Raw genomic sequence first — 14,477 nt, forward strand, 5'->3', positions numbered from 1 at the left:
TTCTGAGCACAGCTTTGGCCAATTTTAGAGAGGTAGGTTACGTGGTCCCATAAATTCTCTACGGATTAAAACAAAACAAACAAATAAGATTCTTTATTTATGCCAAGGATCCAATGCTGCGTAGCATTATAGTTTTACAAAATAAAATTGTATGGGGTGTGAAGGTAGAAAGGTCACTTACTGCAAGAAAACAAATTGAGAAAGATCTACTTTGACAGTATGTTGTTTAGTTCACTGCAGGAGGGGATGACTTTATAAACAGACTTTTGAAAGAAATAGAGAATTATTGTTTCCGAATGAAATATATTTACCAATAACTTTTCCCTCAGATGCCTGCTCTAGTTTCAGTTGTTTTATTTAAACTTTAAGTAATTGTCCCCTGTCACTGGTAAATATATTGCAAGGATGCCATTCAGTCTGGCTACTGTTTTGTTTGGTCTGTGATTTTTACAACTTAAAAAAAAAAAAAAAAACCTGATACTATCATTTGAAGATCTGGAGATATTACATGCAAAGCCAGGGTTCCAGATGTTCTTGAAAAATTAATCTTTTAACTCCAGGCCTACCTTCCCCCATGACACCAGGCTGGAATTGCCAAGTAGTTGCCCCTGTAGACAAGGTATGTAAGTTCATCTTGCCACTGTCCCCATTCTCACCTTTTTTTTTTTAACTGAAGTATAGCTATTTACAATGTTGTGTTAATTTCTGGTGTACAGTATAGTGATTCAGTTATATATATATATATACACACACACACATATGTACATACATATTTTTTTCATACTCTTTTTCATTATAGGTTATTACAAGCTATTGAATATAGTTCCCAGGGTTCCACAGTAGGGCTTTGTTGTCTATCTACTTTATGTACAGTAGTTTGTTTCTACTCATGCTAAACTCCTAATTTATCCCTCCCATTCTCAGCATTTGACTCATTTGTGCTACCTCCCTAGTCCCACAGATATTTGGGTCTGCCACCTTCAAGGTAGTCCATTATTGGTCAAAGTGATTTGTGAGAGGAATGCCTAACGATCTGATTCCTGTTCTTGATGGAAATTTCCGTGGCAATTCATGTATATCGCAGTCCTCTTCATAATAATCTGCCATTCTGGGAAACCAAAGCTACAGTGAGAACACAAAATACTGAGTGGCTGGTAATACCTACAAAACCAAAGTGACCACTAAGAATGATAACCTAAGGGACAGAGGTGGGTGAGGAGGAGGAAGAGGGGGAGGAGGGGGAGGAGGGAAGCGGGGACAGAAGAGCAGGACAAAGAATAAACAGAAAAAAAAAAAGGGGGGGCGGTGCTGCTATTAATTAATTTATTTATTTTTTGTAGCAGAAAAAGAAACACAAGCTTACTGAAATGCTGTGCTGTACACCAGAAATCGGCAACATTGTGAACTGACTATACTTCAATAAACAAATAATAAAGCAGCTTCTCTATAAATACATACATACATACATACATACATACATACATACATTTGAGAAAAAAAGGCAAGTTTTATTTAAATCTGCTATTTATTTCTTCTTAATAAATGGTGATTTCTCATAATATTAGATGAAGTAAATAAGTACTAAATTTTTTTCTTTTAAATAGAAACTCTACAGTGCATTCAGCAAATCACTGAATAGTGTGGGAGGGCCCTAAACATTAGATTAGGCGAAACTGGCTTATCACAAATATTTTAGCTGAGAGTTAATTTAAACAAATTAGGGCAAACATGCTGATTGAGTTGATTCTGCTCTGGAATGGGAACAAACCCCTGCAGCAAAGGTTACGATGGAAATTTGCTTTTAAATCCAAAACCTAGAGCTAAGTAAGTAAGAGGAACCATCACCAAATTTCCAAGTCCTTTATTTAGGACATTCGTTCTCCATTCTCTGAGAACGAAGAATTAGCTTTAATAACAGGCAAAAATGCTCAATGTTACTATTTTCTTTACTGTGGGAGGGGCACAAAAAAGACACTCTCAGATGTGCCTCCAGAGATTTATAGGACAGCTATGCTGAAGAGTGAAAATAACCTTGTTATGATTAACAAATGTATCGCTGGCAAGAGCCAAGTCCACTGACTGCTGTCCCTCAGCAATGAAATCTCACAGCCACGCAGTTTGAAGACAAGCCCCAGGGAAGGCTCCAACTCTAATGAGAGACGTGTTTCCTTTGTGCAAGGAAGCTGATAAATCATATTCACCATGGAAAAGTTTGTCTGTACATCATGTCCTTTGATGGGCTATTCTTAAGAGGCCCAAGATTCCAGAGGGCCACGCAATGGGCTGGCTTGCATTAGATTTCTGCAGAGCTGGCAGCCTCATTCTGGAAGTCTTACATTACAGGTAACCTGATGACAGGGAGGGTGGGCCACAGGCATGCATCTCAGCTTGCCTGTGAAGCCAAGGGAAGCAAGCTTGCAAGACCGAGATGCTGGGATCAATGAAACTCTCTGGGGAACTGGCTGTTCCCCTTTCAAATGCCACCTCCCTAATCTCTCCACTTGCTCAAGGCAGATTCTTCAAAGCTCTGAACACAACACGAGGCTGGCATGATTAGGAAAGGCAAAGGAAGAAGGCTCTCTAAATCATGGGTGGAGGCAAAAGCCATCAAGTTCACGGAGAGTTAACAATCAAGGTCAGAATGGAGGGGTACTTGTTTCCTTTAGCCATGAGAAAACACTTTAAAAAAATATATTTTTATGAGCCTACTATATGCTGGACATGGGGCTGAGCACTAGGTCAAGGTGCCTGCCCTAGGAGACCCTGACGTCTCTGAAGGGAGAAAGTCACAAGAGCAAAAAGTGATGTCTGTCCAAAGGCCAGGGTCATTATCTCAGGCTGAGCACATCAGAGAAACACTGACCTGAGGATTTTCCCAGTGTTTGCACACAGATAATACTGTGTGTCAGGGGTTGTGGTAAAAACATCTCTCAAACTGACAGAGGTGCATGAGGCCAATGATCAAGAGAGACTGACCCATATTCACAAAAAATGCCTTGTTCCTGGAGTCCAGCAAAAGAAAGCACTTTGCCCTCCAGAAGTGGTGTCCTTACCCGTCCTCTCAATTCTCAAGTAGGTGTCACAGAAAGCTTAGCTCTTCTTCACCAGCAAGTCCAAAAGCATTCCAGATCAGTGCATCTACTGAATAGCCATAGAGTATGTTGTCACGTGGATATGCCCCAATTTACTGAACCACTGGTGAGGGTGGAGGTTGCCTCCAATACTTTGCCACCATAAACCCACTGTTATTCTTTATTGAGCACAGAGAATTAAAAAAGGCATACCCCTACATGAAGTGGCAGATTAAAAGTGAGCAATAAATGCTGGAAGTCAAAGCTGAAAAAGGCCCTGGTGCTGGCAGAGCGGACCCACAACTGCTTGGAAAGGCTTAGGAAAGCAGCAGCGTGGCCAGCCTGCTGAAGTCCGCATACGGGGGAGCCTGTTATCACCCTGTGCCATCCGTTCATATATTTGAGTAGTGCATAATATCACAGTTCCTGGGGGCTGAAGCATGCAGGTCAATAGCCCAAAACCAATAGAAAAAAAAAAAAGTAGGAGACATTTTGATTTGCCATCTCTCAAATTATTACTTGTTGCACCACTGAACTCTCAACAAAATTGAAATAAATTCATGAAGTCAAGGGATTCAAATTCAGACTCAGTAAACATGCATGTGCCCTGACTAGCCAGGTACTGATAGGTGCACTTATACCTCGCATGTGATCCTCATGAGAAAGAAAGTCTGAACAACCTCATTTGTAGATAGAAAAAGTCAGGTTTAAAGAGAATGCATTTGGGGGTGGGGGCAGGTCCCAAATGCTGCTAGTAAATTTCAGGGTTGAAATCGGCACCTAAGTTTCCTGCCATTTCTAAATTACCATACTGTCAGCTGACTTATGGCTGATGGTTCCCAGCTATAATACTAGACCAGCACTGTATTATATGAAATGGTAGGCCTCTATCAAGAGTACCAATTACACTGTAAAAAGAAGAAGAAAGTCTGAAACTAAATCCTAAATTCAGTGTTGGTTTGAGTGTGACTGTGTGCGTGTGTGTGAAACAGAGAATACAGAAAAATGTCATCACTCTTCCCTTTATTTCATTGGAAGACATTTAAAATAAATACCATAATTCTATGGAACTTGAAACACACTTATTGTGAACAAGAAAGAACATTAATGAAATACCATATACTTATAAATATCATGGTATTACAAATACCATGTTACAGTGGGAGGGGATGGACATCTAACTCAGTCATTGCATTCTGTCATTTCTGTAGCGCAGGCTGTGGACCACTACCTAGAAATCCAAGAAAGGCAAACCAGCTTAACCGAGGTCACTTATTAATGGCAGGCGAAATACCTGATTAGAATCTAAGTTCTTCTAAAAACTTTCTACGTTCATTAATAATACCATCTCACCTTAAGAAAAGGGAGTAGATCTCACCCTGCTCCTCCTCGTCAGAAGCAAAGACTGAATTCCAGAAAGATGAAGTGACTTGGCTAAGGTCGCAAGGATGATTCCGACAAGAACCCAGGTTTCCTGGCTCTCAGCACGTGATCTTTCCCACCACCACAGTGGCTGCCCCTTTCTCAGGGTTCTGATCCCACCGTGGTCCCACATGAGGAAATTTTTACCAGGGTACTCAGCAGAACATTCTCTGGCCTTTTTAACCTACCACTTACATCAGTATCCCCAACCATATGTTGTGAGACAACGTACTTCTCTGAGAGAGGGGCTTTGATGGAAGATGGTTCAGAATGGTGCTAACTCTGGGGAAAAAAAAAAAAGCCTTACAATTTCTGTCTGAGGAAGTGGGGAGGGAGAGAGGAGGAAGAAAGACTGATGGAATGTTGTCCTTGCATCTGCTCCATCCCCACAGTCCTTAAGCCATTTTAGGAGGGAAGTGATTTTGCATTTAGCGGCCCCCGTATGCCCATCATCCCACAGAGGGGGTCACTCGTAATACTGTGGTGCTCTGCGTCAGCATGCCAGATGAGAAACTGTTAGCTTCAAAGATCAGCAACTGTAAACATCCAACTGGTGGCTCCTATTCTAAAACACATCAGTGCTCCAGTTATACAATGGTTATTTTAGTGGTTCTTCAGCAAAATATTACTTCGATCAATCAACCAATATTTATTTAAGGCCTATGGACTCTAAGTGTACTCACCTGTGGTGTCTACCGCCACAATTATTAACATAAAAAAGATTAAAAATGATGACACAATTGATTAAAATTAAAAAAAAAAACACACATGGAAGAGAGATCAAGTTTTGAGCTACTAATTCTACTTTATGGTTGCAATATGAACCATGACAGAACTGCTTCTCAAACTATGAAAGAAAAGCACTAAAATAATTTTTTAGACAATTCTGGGATACACTGATATGACATGGTAGAAAAAGAAAACAAGCATACAGTCTAATGGTGGGGGAGGGTGGCCAAGTCAGAAACAGGGGCAGCTACACAAAAGTCGCAGTAACTGGAAGGGTGTCACCAAACCCCACGTTCCTCAGCCTTTCTCTCTAGTAAAATGGGAGTTGTGTAACTTGCCCTCCCCCACGTACAAAGAATTGACGTCAGAACGAGGGGACACGTGTGAAATTCCGTTGGAATTTCATGTTACTAATGCAGATTATTTCATAAACTTGCTTAATAGAAGTAAAGCCTAGATGCTATAACATACAAAGAGAACTGCTTTCCAAGGAAACCTATTTGCCAAAGAGGGGAGAAAAAACTTAAAACAATTCTAAAGCCACTTCTCAGCAATTTGATGATATCTAGAAGCCTTTCTATAATTCACACAAACATTAAATTGTTGGACACATCTATCTGCCACTTTGGTCTTGGGCGTTCTTTGATCAACCACTTAAAACCAGTCTCAGAGGTCTCCTCCCTTATATTTCAGCTTTATCCATGTTATAACACATTACAAAATAGACTCTGAAACAGAATAAGCATTCTGGTACCTTTTTCATTTTAAAAAGTATTTCCATGTTTTCTCAGAAAAGCTATATATACTTTTTTTGTTGTTGTCAACATTTTTTCATCAGAATCTCTTTGAACTAATTCAGGGCTCTGATATGTAGGTTTAGAGGCTTCTTTTGGGGGGAAAAAACGCTTGTAAATGTAATAAACATGTATGTGTCAATACATTATGATTCATGATATAGAACCTGCATGTATAAACAAATTCAGCCCTTTCTTAACAAACGAGATTTTAATTTCTCTTTACACCTTAATGTGACATATCTTTCTTCAAAATAATGACTCGTAACTATCCTACACTTGCAGACTGCAAACAAAGACTGCAAAATCCTACGATTATGTGATTTCCCAGCGGCGTAATGCTCTGTGTTTTCTGAAAAACGCTCACACGAAGGACCTCCCCACAGCTTGAGGCGGGAAAGGACGCATCAGCGGAAACGGCTGGGAGCCCGCCGGAACGCCGGCCTGTGGTTCCCAGATCAGGCTGTGCCTCCTGAACGGCACTTTTCCTGTCTCTGGTTCGGTGTTAAGTATTCAAAAGCAAAATGCCCTTGGAGGACAGGGGAGAAATTTCCCGCCATCAATACGGAGCTCTAAGCTTTGATGAGGGGAGAAAGCCAGAGGGGTGATGGAGAAGAGCCCTGTACGCGGGGGTCGGGTTCAATGGCACGTGGGCGCCCAGTGCTCTTACCGTCCAGGTGGCTGACTTGGCGGTGCTGGACTGCTGGAAGGACACGTCGAAGCTGTGCGGGCCCGGGTAGTCGGTGTTGGAGGGGATGGCGGGCGACGGCGAGAGGGCGTCGAAGGTGGAGCTGGGCTGTGCGTAGGGCGAGGGCGCCGTGACGCTGTTCTGCGCGTGGTCTGTGTTGTAGGGGCTGGTGGACGAGGAGCCGTTCTGAATCTGCTGGTCCATGCTGTTCAGGAGCCCCAGGTTCGTGTACTGTGGCTGCGGGACACCCAGAAACCCCCACGTTAGCCATTTAAGCTGCAGATCATTGCTCCAAGAGAGACATCATGGGGTGCATGAGCTCACATTTGCATTCAAGATCAAACGGCCGATTTATGGTACATAGTTCAAAACACCAAGAGAAGCCCGCGGCGCGTGTGTCTGTTCTGGGATGCCCTGCACACATCACACAGCTTCATATGCAGCTTTTAGAGACTGTGATCTCCTCCAGAGCATTTGAAAGTAGATTATGTCATTTTCACAAACTGGGCAGAAAGAGCCAGCGCTCAGTAGCTGCTTATGAATTCTTCCAAATAAACAAATACCACCTGCTATTCTTTCTTTTTCCCTTCTGTCCTGGTATTCAGAATGAGGAAGACCACTGGACAGACATGTTCTAAAGGGGATTTAAGCATCAAATTGTTGTTTACAGAGCAAAATCGGTTGTTCTCCAAATTTCCTTTTAGTCTTGCAATTCTAAATTCTGTCCCAGGCTACCATCTTCCCCTCAAGAACCGGGTTCATGAAGACTGGAGGGGAATGGGTAGCAGGGTTAGGGAGAGGCAGTATATATTTTAAAAGATAACATGCTAATATATCATCCAGGCACGGCCTAATTTTCCATCTGTTCTATTTTCTTTGGAGCAGTTTATTATTTTCTAAAGTAGAATATGTGTAAGAGAAATTTTGTCTGGTTATGATTAAAATTCTATATTTGGTATAATTCAGAAATACATTAGTTCATACAAATTCTCTGTCAGATGCTTTTATTTCTTCCAGAAGAGACGCAGAATAGGTTCTCAGTAAGACGTTTATGGAACGAATGATTTAACTTCTCGTTTCATCAGCCAAAATCTCTTTACTGTATTACTCTCGGAGAGGGGAAGTGATTCGCTCAAGCATCAGCTAATTAGCAAAGAGTAAGGATTTTGAAACCAAATTTTCTGATTCTGAATCAAGGGCCCTGCCCACACCATCACACCTGTCAGCTTGATCAGATAATTCAAGCCATTCCTGAGTCAAATTGGACACATTGCCAGAAGGGGCCACCTGCCTGGGATACCGTTTTCCCTTTGTAAAACCTTCTGACACAAGGAAACCTCATTGTTTCTTCAAGTTAGAGATGGGAGAACAAATCAAAAGCAAGAAGAAGAAGGGATTCCTGTTAGTACATATTTTATAAAGGAAATAAGGAGTCTGGCTCTTCAACTGAAATACAACTCTTGGGGCGAGGGTAGTATAGCTCAGAGGTAGAGCACATGCTTGGTGGGCTCAGGGTCCTGGATTCAATCCCCAGTGCCTCCGTTAAGGGGAAAAAGTAAAGATTATAATAAAAAATTTTAAAAAGAAATATAACATTGAGAGTCCCAGATATAGTCAAACTATGGTGAAGAGCAAACTCACAAAGGAATTGATGTTTGAAAACAATTTTAATTGAACTTTAAGCATAATAAAATTATTTTACTAAACTTTAGGCATTCCACATGGGGAGGAGAAAGGACTCTTCCATTCCATTCAGTCCAGGGAGCATCTGTCTAAATGTTAACAGTCGCATGCCCATTCCATTACATTTATATATTCGAATTCCACTGCTGAATGCCATGTCCCCATTTGCTCTTCAAATAACAATTAATCTCTTCACATTTATCCCCCTGCTGACAAGAGCAGCTGTCAGTCTGGCCTTCTCTCCCCTCTAACTTCTACGGCTCCCATTCCTCTCCTCCCCCCTAACTTCAGCTTCCCCTCTTGACAGGTGAGGCAAACTGCAGGTGAGACAACTAGGAGAGAAAAAACTAAAACCCGAGGCCCTGGCTGAATGAAAGCTTTGAGGTGTCCAAGCCTGCGGCAACAGTCCAGGAAGGGGATTGAAAAGAAATTATTATTTGTGTGCAAGTTAAGAGTCAGTCTACCAAGCACTCCTGAGCATCCTGTAGGAATCAGATAATGCTCCCGGAGGCACGTGCTTCCCTACAGCAGTACAATTAGGGAGGCAGCCGGCCCTGACGAAAGGGACAAAGAAAAGAGCCCAGCACTTTCTCACAGGCAGTAAAAAGCCTGTCTGTCGGGCCATCCCTCTCCTCCTTCTAGCTACACAGAATGGAACTTCAGCTAATTGTGGGCTTGGATGAGAACAAAGAACCATGGCCCTTTGAATCTTTTTTTTTTTCAATATATGTCAAGAGAAAAGTCTGGGGACACAGCTTTAAAACCCAGTGAGTAAACATTCAGTGCTTCTTGAAGGACTGAAGAGAAATGGGACAAACTATGGTTACCAAAGGGAAAGAGGGAGAGGGATAAATTAGGAGCTTGAGATTAACGGATACACGCTACTATAGATAAAATAGATAAACAACAAGGACCTACTGTAGAGCACAGGGAACTATAGTCGATATCTTGTAGTAACCTATAATAGAAAATAATCTGAAATATATATATATATATATATATATATATATATATACACACACACACATACACACACACATATATATGCATGTATATGTATGTATACATATAACTACTTTGAACCACTTCACTGAACACCTGAAACTAACATTGTAAATCAAATACACATCAATAATATATAAAATTTAAAAAAGAGAGAGAAATGGGAACTCTATTTACCTCAGAGATACAAAGATGACCCCTTGGGACAGCAGTAAGACTGGACATATTGAGCGGCACCAAAGAAGTGGAAATCTTATTTCAAGTCATTAATAACATTAATATGGGAGTTGAGGGCTATGCCTTTAAATGCCATAATTTTTAATCCCACATAGTTCGGGTGAAATATTTTACTGGACAACAATGAGGGTTTGCCTCCAATGCTGACATCTCAATTTACATAACGTAAAGCTGGAGCGCTCAGGTTTGGGCAAAAAGCTGCTTGCTCTTCAAGATAAAAATAGGAAAACATATTGCAATTTAAGCTTTTCTCAAATTTTACTTTGGAGAAACAAAATCTAAGCAGTAGACTCAATTGTCTTTGTAAAAGAGCAGGAACCAACACCACCTTGCAGTTAACTAACCTAAAGCACAGACAGTGAACCCACCAAAGGCAGAATCGTGTGACTGGAAATCTACGTGGATACATTTCATAGCTTTATTCAAAAATCAATGTCAGAAACCTGTCATAGGAAACGGTACTTTTGAAGTCAGTTTAAAAAGCATTTCAGTAACAACAAAGGCAAAAGGTTCTTATTTGCTTATTTCTTTGATTTGAAGAGAGTGGACATGTTGACAAAGTACAATTGGAGGCCAAGGGTGGACCAACCTAGCCAAGAGGAACAAGGGTTAGAGAGGCAGGACGAGCGAAATAATTCACATGGCTCATTGCAAAATGATGCAAACGCAGGGCCTCTTGTTCATAAATTATTAAGAGTTTCAACATGGTGACAGAAGAGCCTTAAACAAAGCACGGGGCCCTTTCCTGACCGCACACTTTGCATGCCTATGAAGCTAGCTCCGTACCAGGTTAATGTGAATAACATTTATTTCTTATTTTCCACCAAAGTGAAGCTGGTGAGGTGAAGGAAGCAGTACTTGTGCCCTTTGTTTACGGTCAGTAATTAATCCATAAACACAGAAGGGAGAACTTTGTGTTGTGCTGGGATGCTAATGAGATGCCTATTTCTAGTGACAGGTAAGATAGGGTCTCAGAAGTGAGAACATACCACTCATAAAAGTAACAAAAAGTACCCTGAGAAGAACTCTGTGGGGTACCAGACGTCCCATGTGTTTCTTATGTCACAAAAGCTATTAGCACATTTGAAATGTAATAGGAAGTAGATAGTCCCTTTCTAACCACAAGGTATCCTGATCCTGGAATAACCTTAAAACACTTTATAGACACTCCATGTATGAATAGATGAAAAATGTTTTATACCAACCCTAATGTGTCTGAAAGAGGAGACGGTCTTCTTTCCACAAAATATAAAAGATAAGGATGAACATAATTTGTCTGATAGCTATTATAAGCCTGAGAACTAATATAAGACTGGATTCAGACAAATGCTTCATTTCCTATAAAATAACTTTGAAATAGAAGGCTCATTGCTTGGATCCTGGAAAATTACCAACATCTGTAGCTGGAATGTATTCGCGTTCATCGCAGATTTGCTGATCTGACCACAGAAAGGATGAAACACACCTGGGTCACAGAGACTTACCATGCTCCAAGCAATCACAGAAGCCCCTGCGGGTGTTCTGAAACAAGGAGCTGGTCTGGTGAGTGCGGGGATCCCCCGGGGCTGAACCTCAAATCACTTGCTTTCACCATTAGGAAAGAGCAAGTGTATAACTACCGTGTCCAAGCACAGAAGGAGTGTTTTCTTGTTTCTGTTTGTTTGTTGTTCTCCTCCCATAAGTTCTTTTGCATTCTCATAGGCATCTACAGACCCTGATTTATTTCTTCACTCAACTTCAATTTGCACATTTACAGTTAAAATGGCAGTACAGACGATAGAGTTCTCCTGACTGGTCATCGTTTTAAAAGTGTCCTATAAATGTGACCTCTTTAGTTTTATTTTATTTTTCTTTCCTGGATTACATTGGTTGATGATCTTAAATTTTGAATATATTATGGGCCTGAATCTTCTTCTTGCTCAGCAATAATGTGTATCAGTATATAGCACTGTAAACAAAACTCAATATTGAATACCTGGGTTTAGACCCTCTTAAAGTTGGTAATGTAATTACTTTCCTATAAAATAACTAAACATCCAAAAAGAATTCCAATCAAGCCATATGACCAGTGCAGTGAAACAAGAACATAGATATAATTTGCAGTTCTGAAAATCTCTCTCCAATTTTTCTGGCTCAGAGAAATTGTGTAAGTTCTTTTTCCTGGACATTACTATCTGTAATAGCTAATTTATGGCAACAATAGCTAATAATATATGACAAGAGATTAGTAAAATATGGGAATGAGGGCCATATTAGGCAGAGAAGAGGTTACTTTTGGGATATATAATCCATTTATTTACCTCAATTTAAATGGACCTGTGTCACAGGAAACAGTAACTTGCCCAGATTTCATTTGAAAGAAATTATATTGCTAATCCTTGACTGACTGTTAGAGGTGGCTAGGGAACTGAGCAGTCTTCAGCACTCCTTTTCTTCCTGAATGAATTCTAGTAATGCAGAACTCTGAACTTGGACTTTGTGACATGGGGTGTAAGTCCCAAAGCTGCCACTAATGTGCTATATACCCCTGGGCAAGGTACTTAAACAACCTGGACCTTATTCTCCTATAAAGTAAGCAGTATAAAATTTAAGAGGTTGAATCTGATGATAAAACAGAACTGGTGCACTAGTTCTAACATTCTTAGGGTTGCCCATTCTCATGTACAACACTGTTTAAAAATAATGCCATGAGAGTGCTTTCAAAAAATGAGGCGCCTGGTTATTTTTTTCCTTTGTACAGATTTGCCAGACTGCACCTACAAATCCAAAATGTTTCAGGCAGAACATGTAGTTTCCTCAGCCAATATAACCTTTCACCTCAGACTTCACGGAGGAGCTTTCTGAACATTCTAACCACCCCGCCCCGGGAAAAGAAAACAGTTTTCTTCATGACCCTGGCTTTGCAAAGCATTCATTCGATTATGCTCTAGCAGACAGTACTACATTTTTATCCCCAAATATTGGCAGGATAGTGACTTTTCACCAAGCACTGCCTTAGGGAGAAATGCTTGTCATTTTTTAGTCTTCTACCACCTGCCTCACCTCAAAGAATGATTGGTTTGTTTTATGCTAAAATTAAACACAATTGACTTAAAGTGCTCCATTTGAGGTCAAGAAGATATTTGTATTATAATGTCAAGTTAAAGCACCATCTTTCCACCTTAAGAATTTATTGAGCATCACATTTTTTCTCCCAGCCAGATTTTGTGAGGTATTTCATTTGTTCTGTCTTCCAAAGGATTCTGGAAAGTGAGTGTTTGGAGGTAAAATATATTCGTACCTTATAATGAACAAAATGTAAAACTAAAGCATTTAAATGCACAAACCTAGAAAGACAGCCTGTGAAGAGTTTACTAGAATGTTTTATGTTTTGATACAAAGTGTCAAGATTCCTTTGAGGTCCAAGATTCCATAATTTAGGAGAGAGCTCCCTAAAAGCTCCAGTCAACACTGACAAGGGCAGGAGAGACAAATAAATTCAAAGTTGATTAATCAGGTAGACAATAGTGTCAACAAATATTAGACATAGCACTTGCAAAGCCAGGAAGTGTGAAATGCAGTGAAGCTAAAACTCAAATCCAAATACAGCTACTCTGTGTAGAGCTCAATTAAGGAAAAATAGCTCGGTGGGAGAGTGCTTGCTTAGCATGCACAAAGTCCTGGGTTCAATCCCCAGTACCTCCATTAAAAAATAACAATAATAATTTAAAGGTAAATAACAAATAAACCTAATTACCTACCCCCAAACAAAAACAAACAAAAAAAGCAAAAAAAAAAAAAAAAAGCAAAAAAAAACTTTACCATCTATGATTTCATTAAGTGCTCCCTTCTAGTAATAATGACAAATGAACAAAATTATAATCATGAGCATCTCAATTCTAAAAGAAACTGACATCACCATTACACACACCAAGGAAGCACTGGGCTTAGCAGAAAGCAGAAAGGTATAATTTTAGTATTCAGTAATTCCTGATCCAGATAATAGGAAAAGTATATATAGTTTCAGTTCTTTAAGTCAGACTAGGAATTATTTATTAAAAATGGCTCAAAAATATGTTTCAGGAAATTTTTAATCTATAAAAAAATCCCTGTTTTAATAGCTTTTAAAGCAGACTTGGTAATGTTAAGAGAATAAACTACACAGCAATGAAGCTCTTTAGTGAAGTTTATGCCATCTATAAAAGCAGGCAACTGTGATTTTTAGAAACTCACCAATAATGTTTTGTTGGTTTTCAAAGTGAGTTTAAAATCTAAACATAATTTTGATAATGTATCTGTCTAGACCATATCGGAAATTATGACTTTAAAGCAATGAGGTGGTTAAATGTGGTTAACATTTTATCATAGGAGATAGCTTTGCTCCCCATGATATGAAACTGAAGACATACTAAAAATAATGGTGACTATCAAGATTTTAAAAAATCTAAACCATATTTAGCATCCACATTCAATCCTCTCCAAAAAGAATATTAGCTATTACTATTACTACAAAATTCTTTGAGTCTTTACTATGTTCCTTATAGTGTTTAAGTGCTCACTTAATCCTCCTGAACTAGGTGGAATTATTATCCCAGGTTTTATACATACTTTATAGACGAGGAAACTGAAGTTCCACAAGATTAATTGCTCGTGGTAGTAAGTGACAGAGCTCAAACGGGAAACCAGTAAATCTGGCTCGAGAACCCACTTTCTTAAGAATCCTTCACTCAGAGTCACTCAAACTTCTGCCTGGAATTTTTATCTAAGAGTTACACTCAGTGAAAGCATGCTTCTTTTATATCTAAAGGAAACATTTTCCACTCAATAAAGACAGGATATAAAACTTCAACCGTTCTTAGAATGTGTTATTTG

General features: G+C 39.7%; 1 protein-coding gene across 9 annotated transcripts in view; it reads right to left on the reverse strand.

The window, feature by feature from the left end:
• The window catches only part of TP63 (tumor protein p63), a 208,512-nt gene that overhangs the window by 72,542 nt on the left and 121,493 nt on the right, over window positions 1-14,477 (reverse strand). For all 9 annotated transcript variants that reach the window (XM_010959242.3, XM_010959241.3, XM_010959240.3 and 6 more), the window contains one exon: window positions 6,687-6,941. In XM_010959242.3, the coding sequence (XP_010957544.1) occupies window positions 6,687-6,941 (255 nt within the window). The remainder of the gene's footprint in view (window positions 1-6,686; window positions 6,942-14,477) is intronic.

Source organism: Camelus bactrianus, chromosome 1, assembly GCF_048773025.1.
Source record: "Camelus bactrianus isolate YW-2024 breed Bactrian camel chromosome 1, ASM4877302v1, whole genome shotgun sequence".
NCBI classification, from domain to species: domain Eukaryota; kingdom Metazoa; phylum Chordata; class Mammalia; order Artiodactyla; family Camelidae; genus Camelus; species Camelus bactrianus.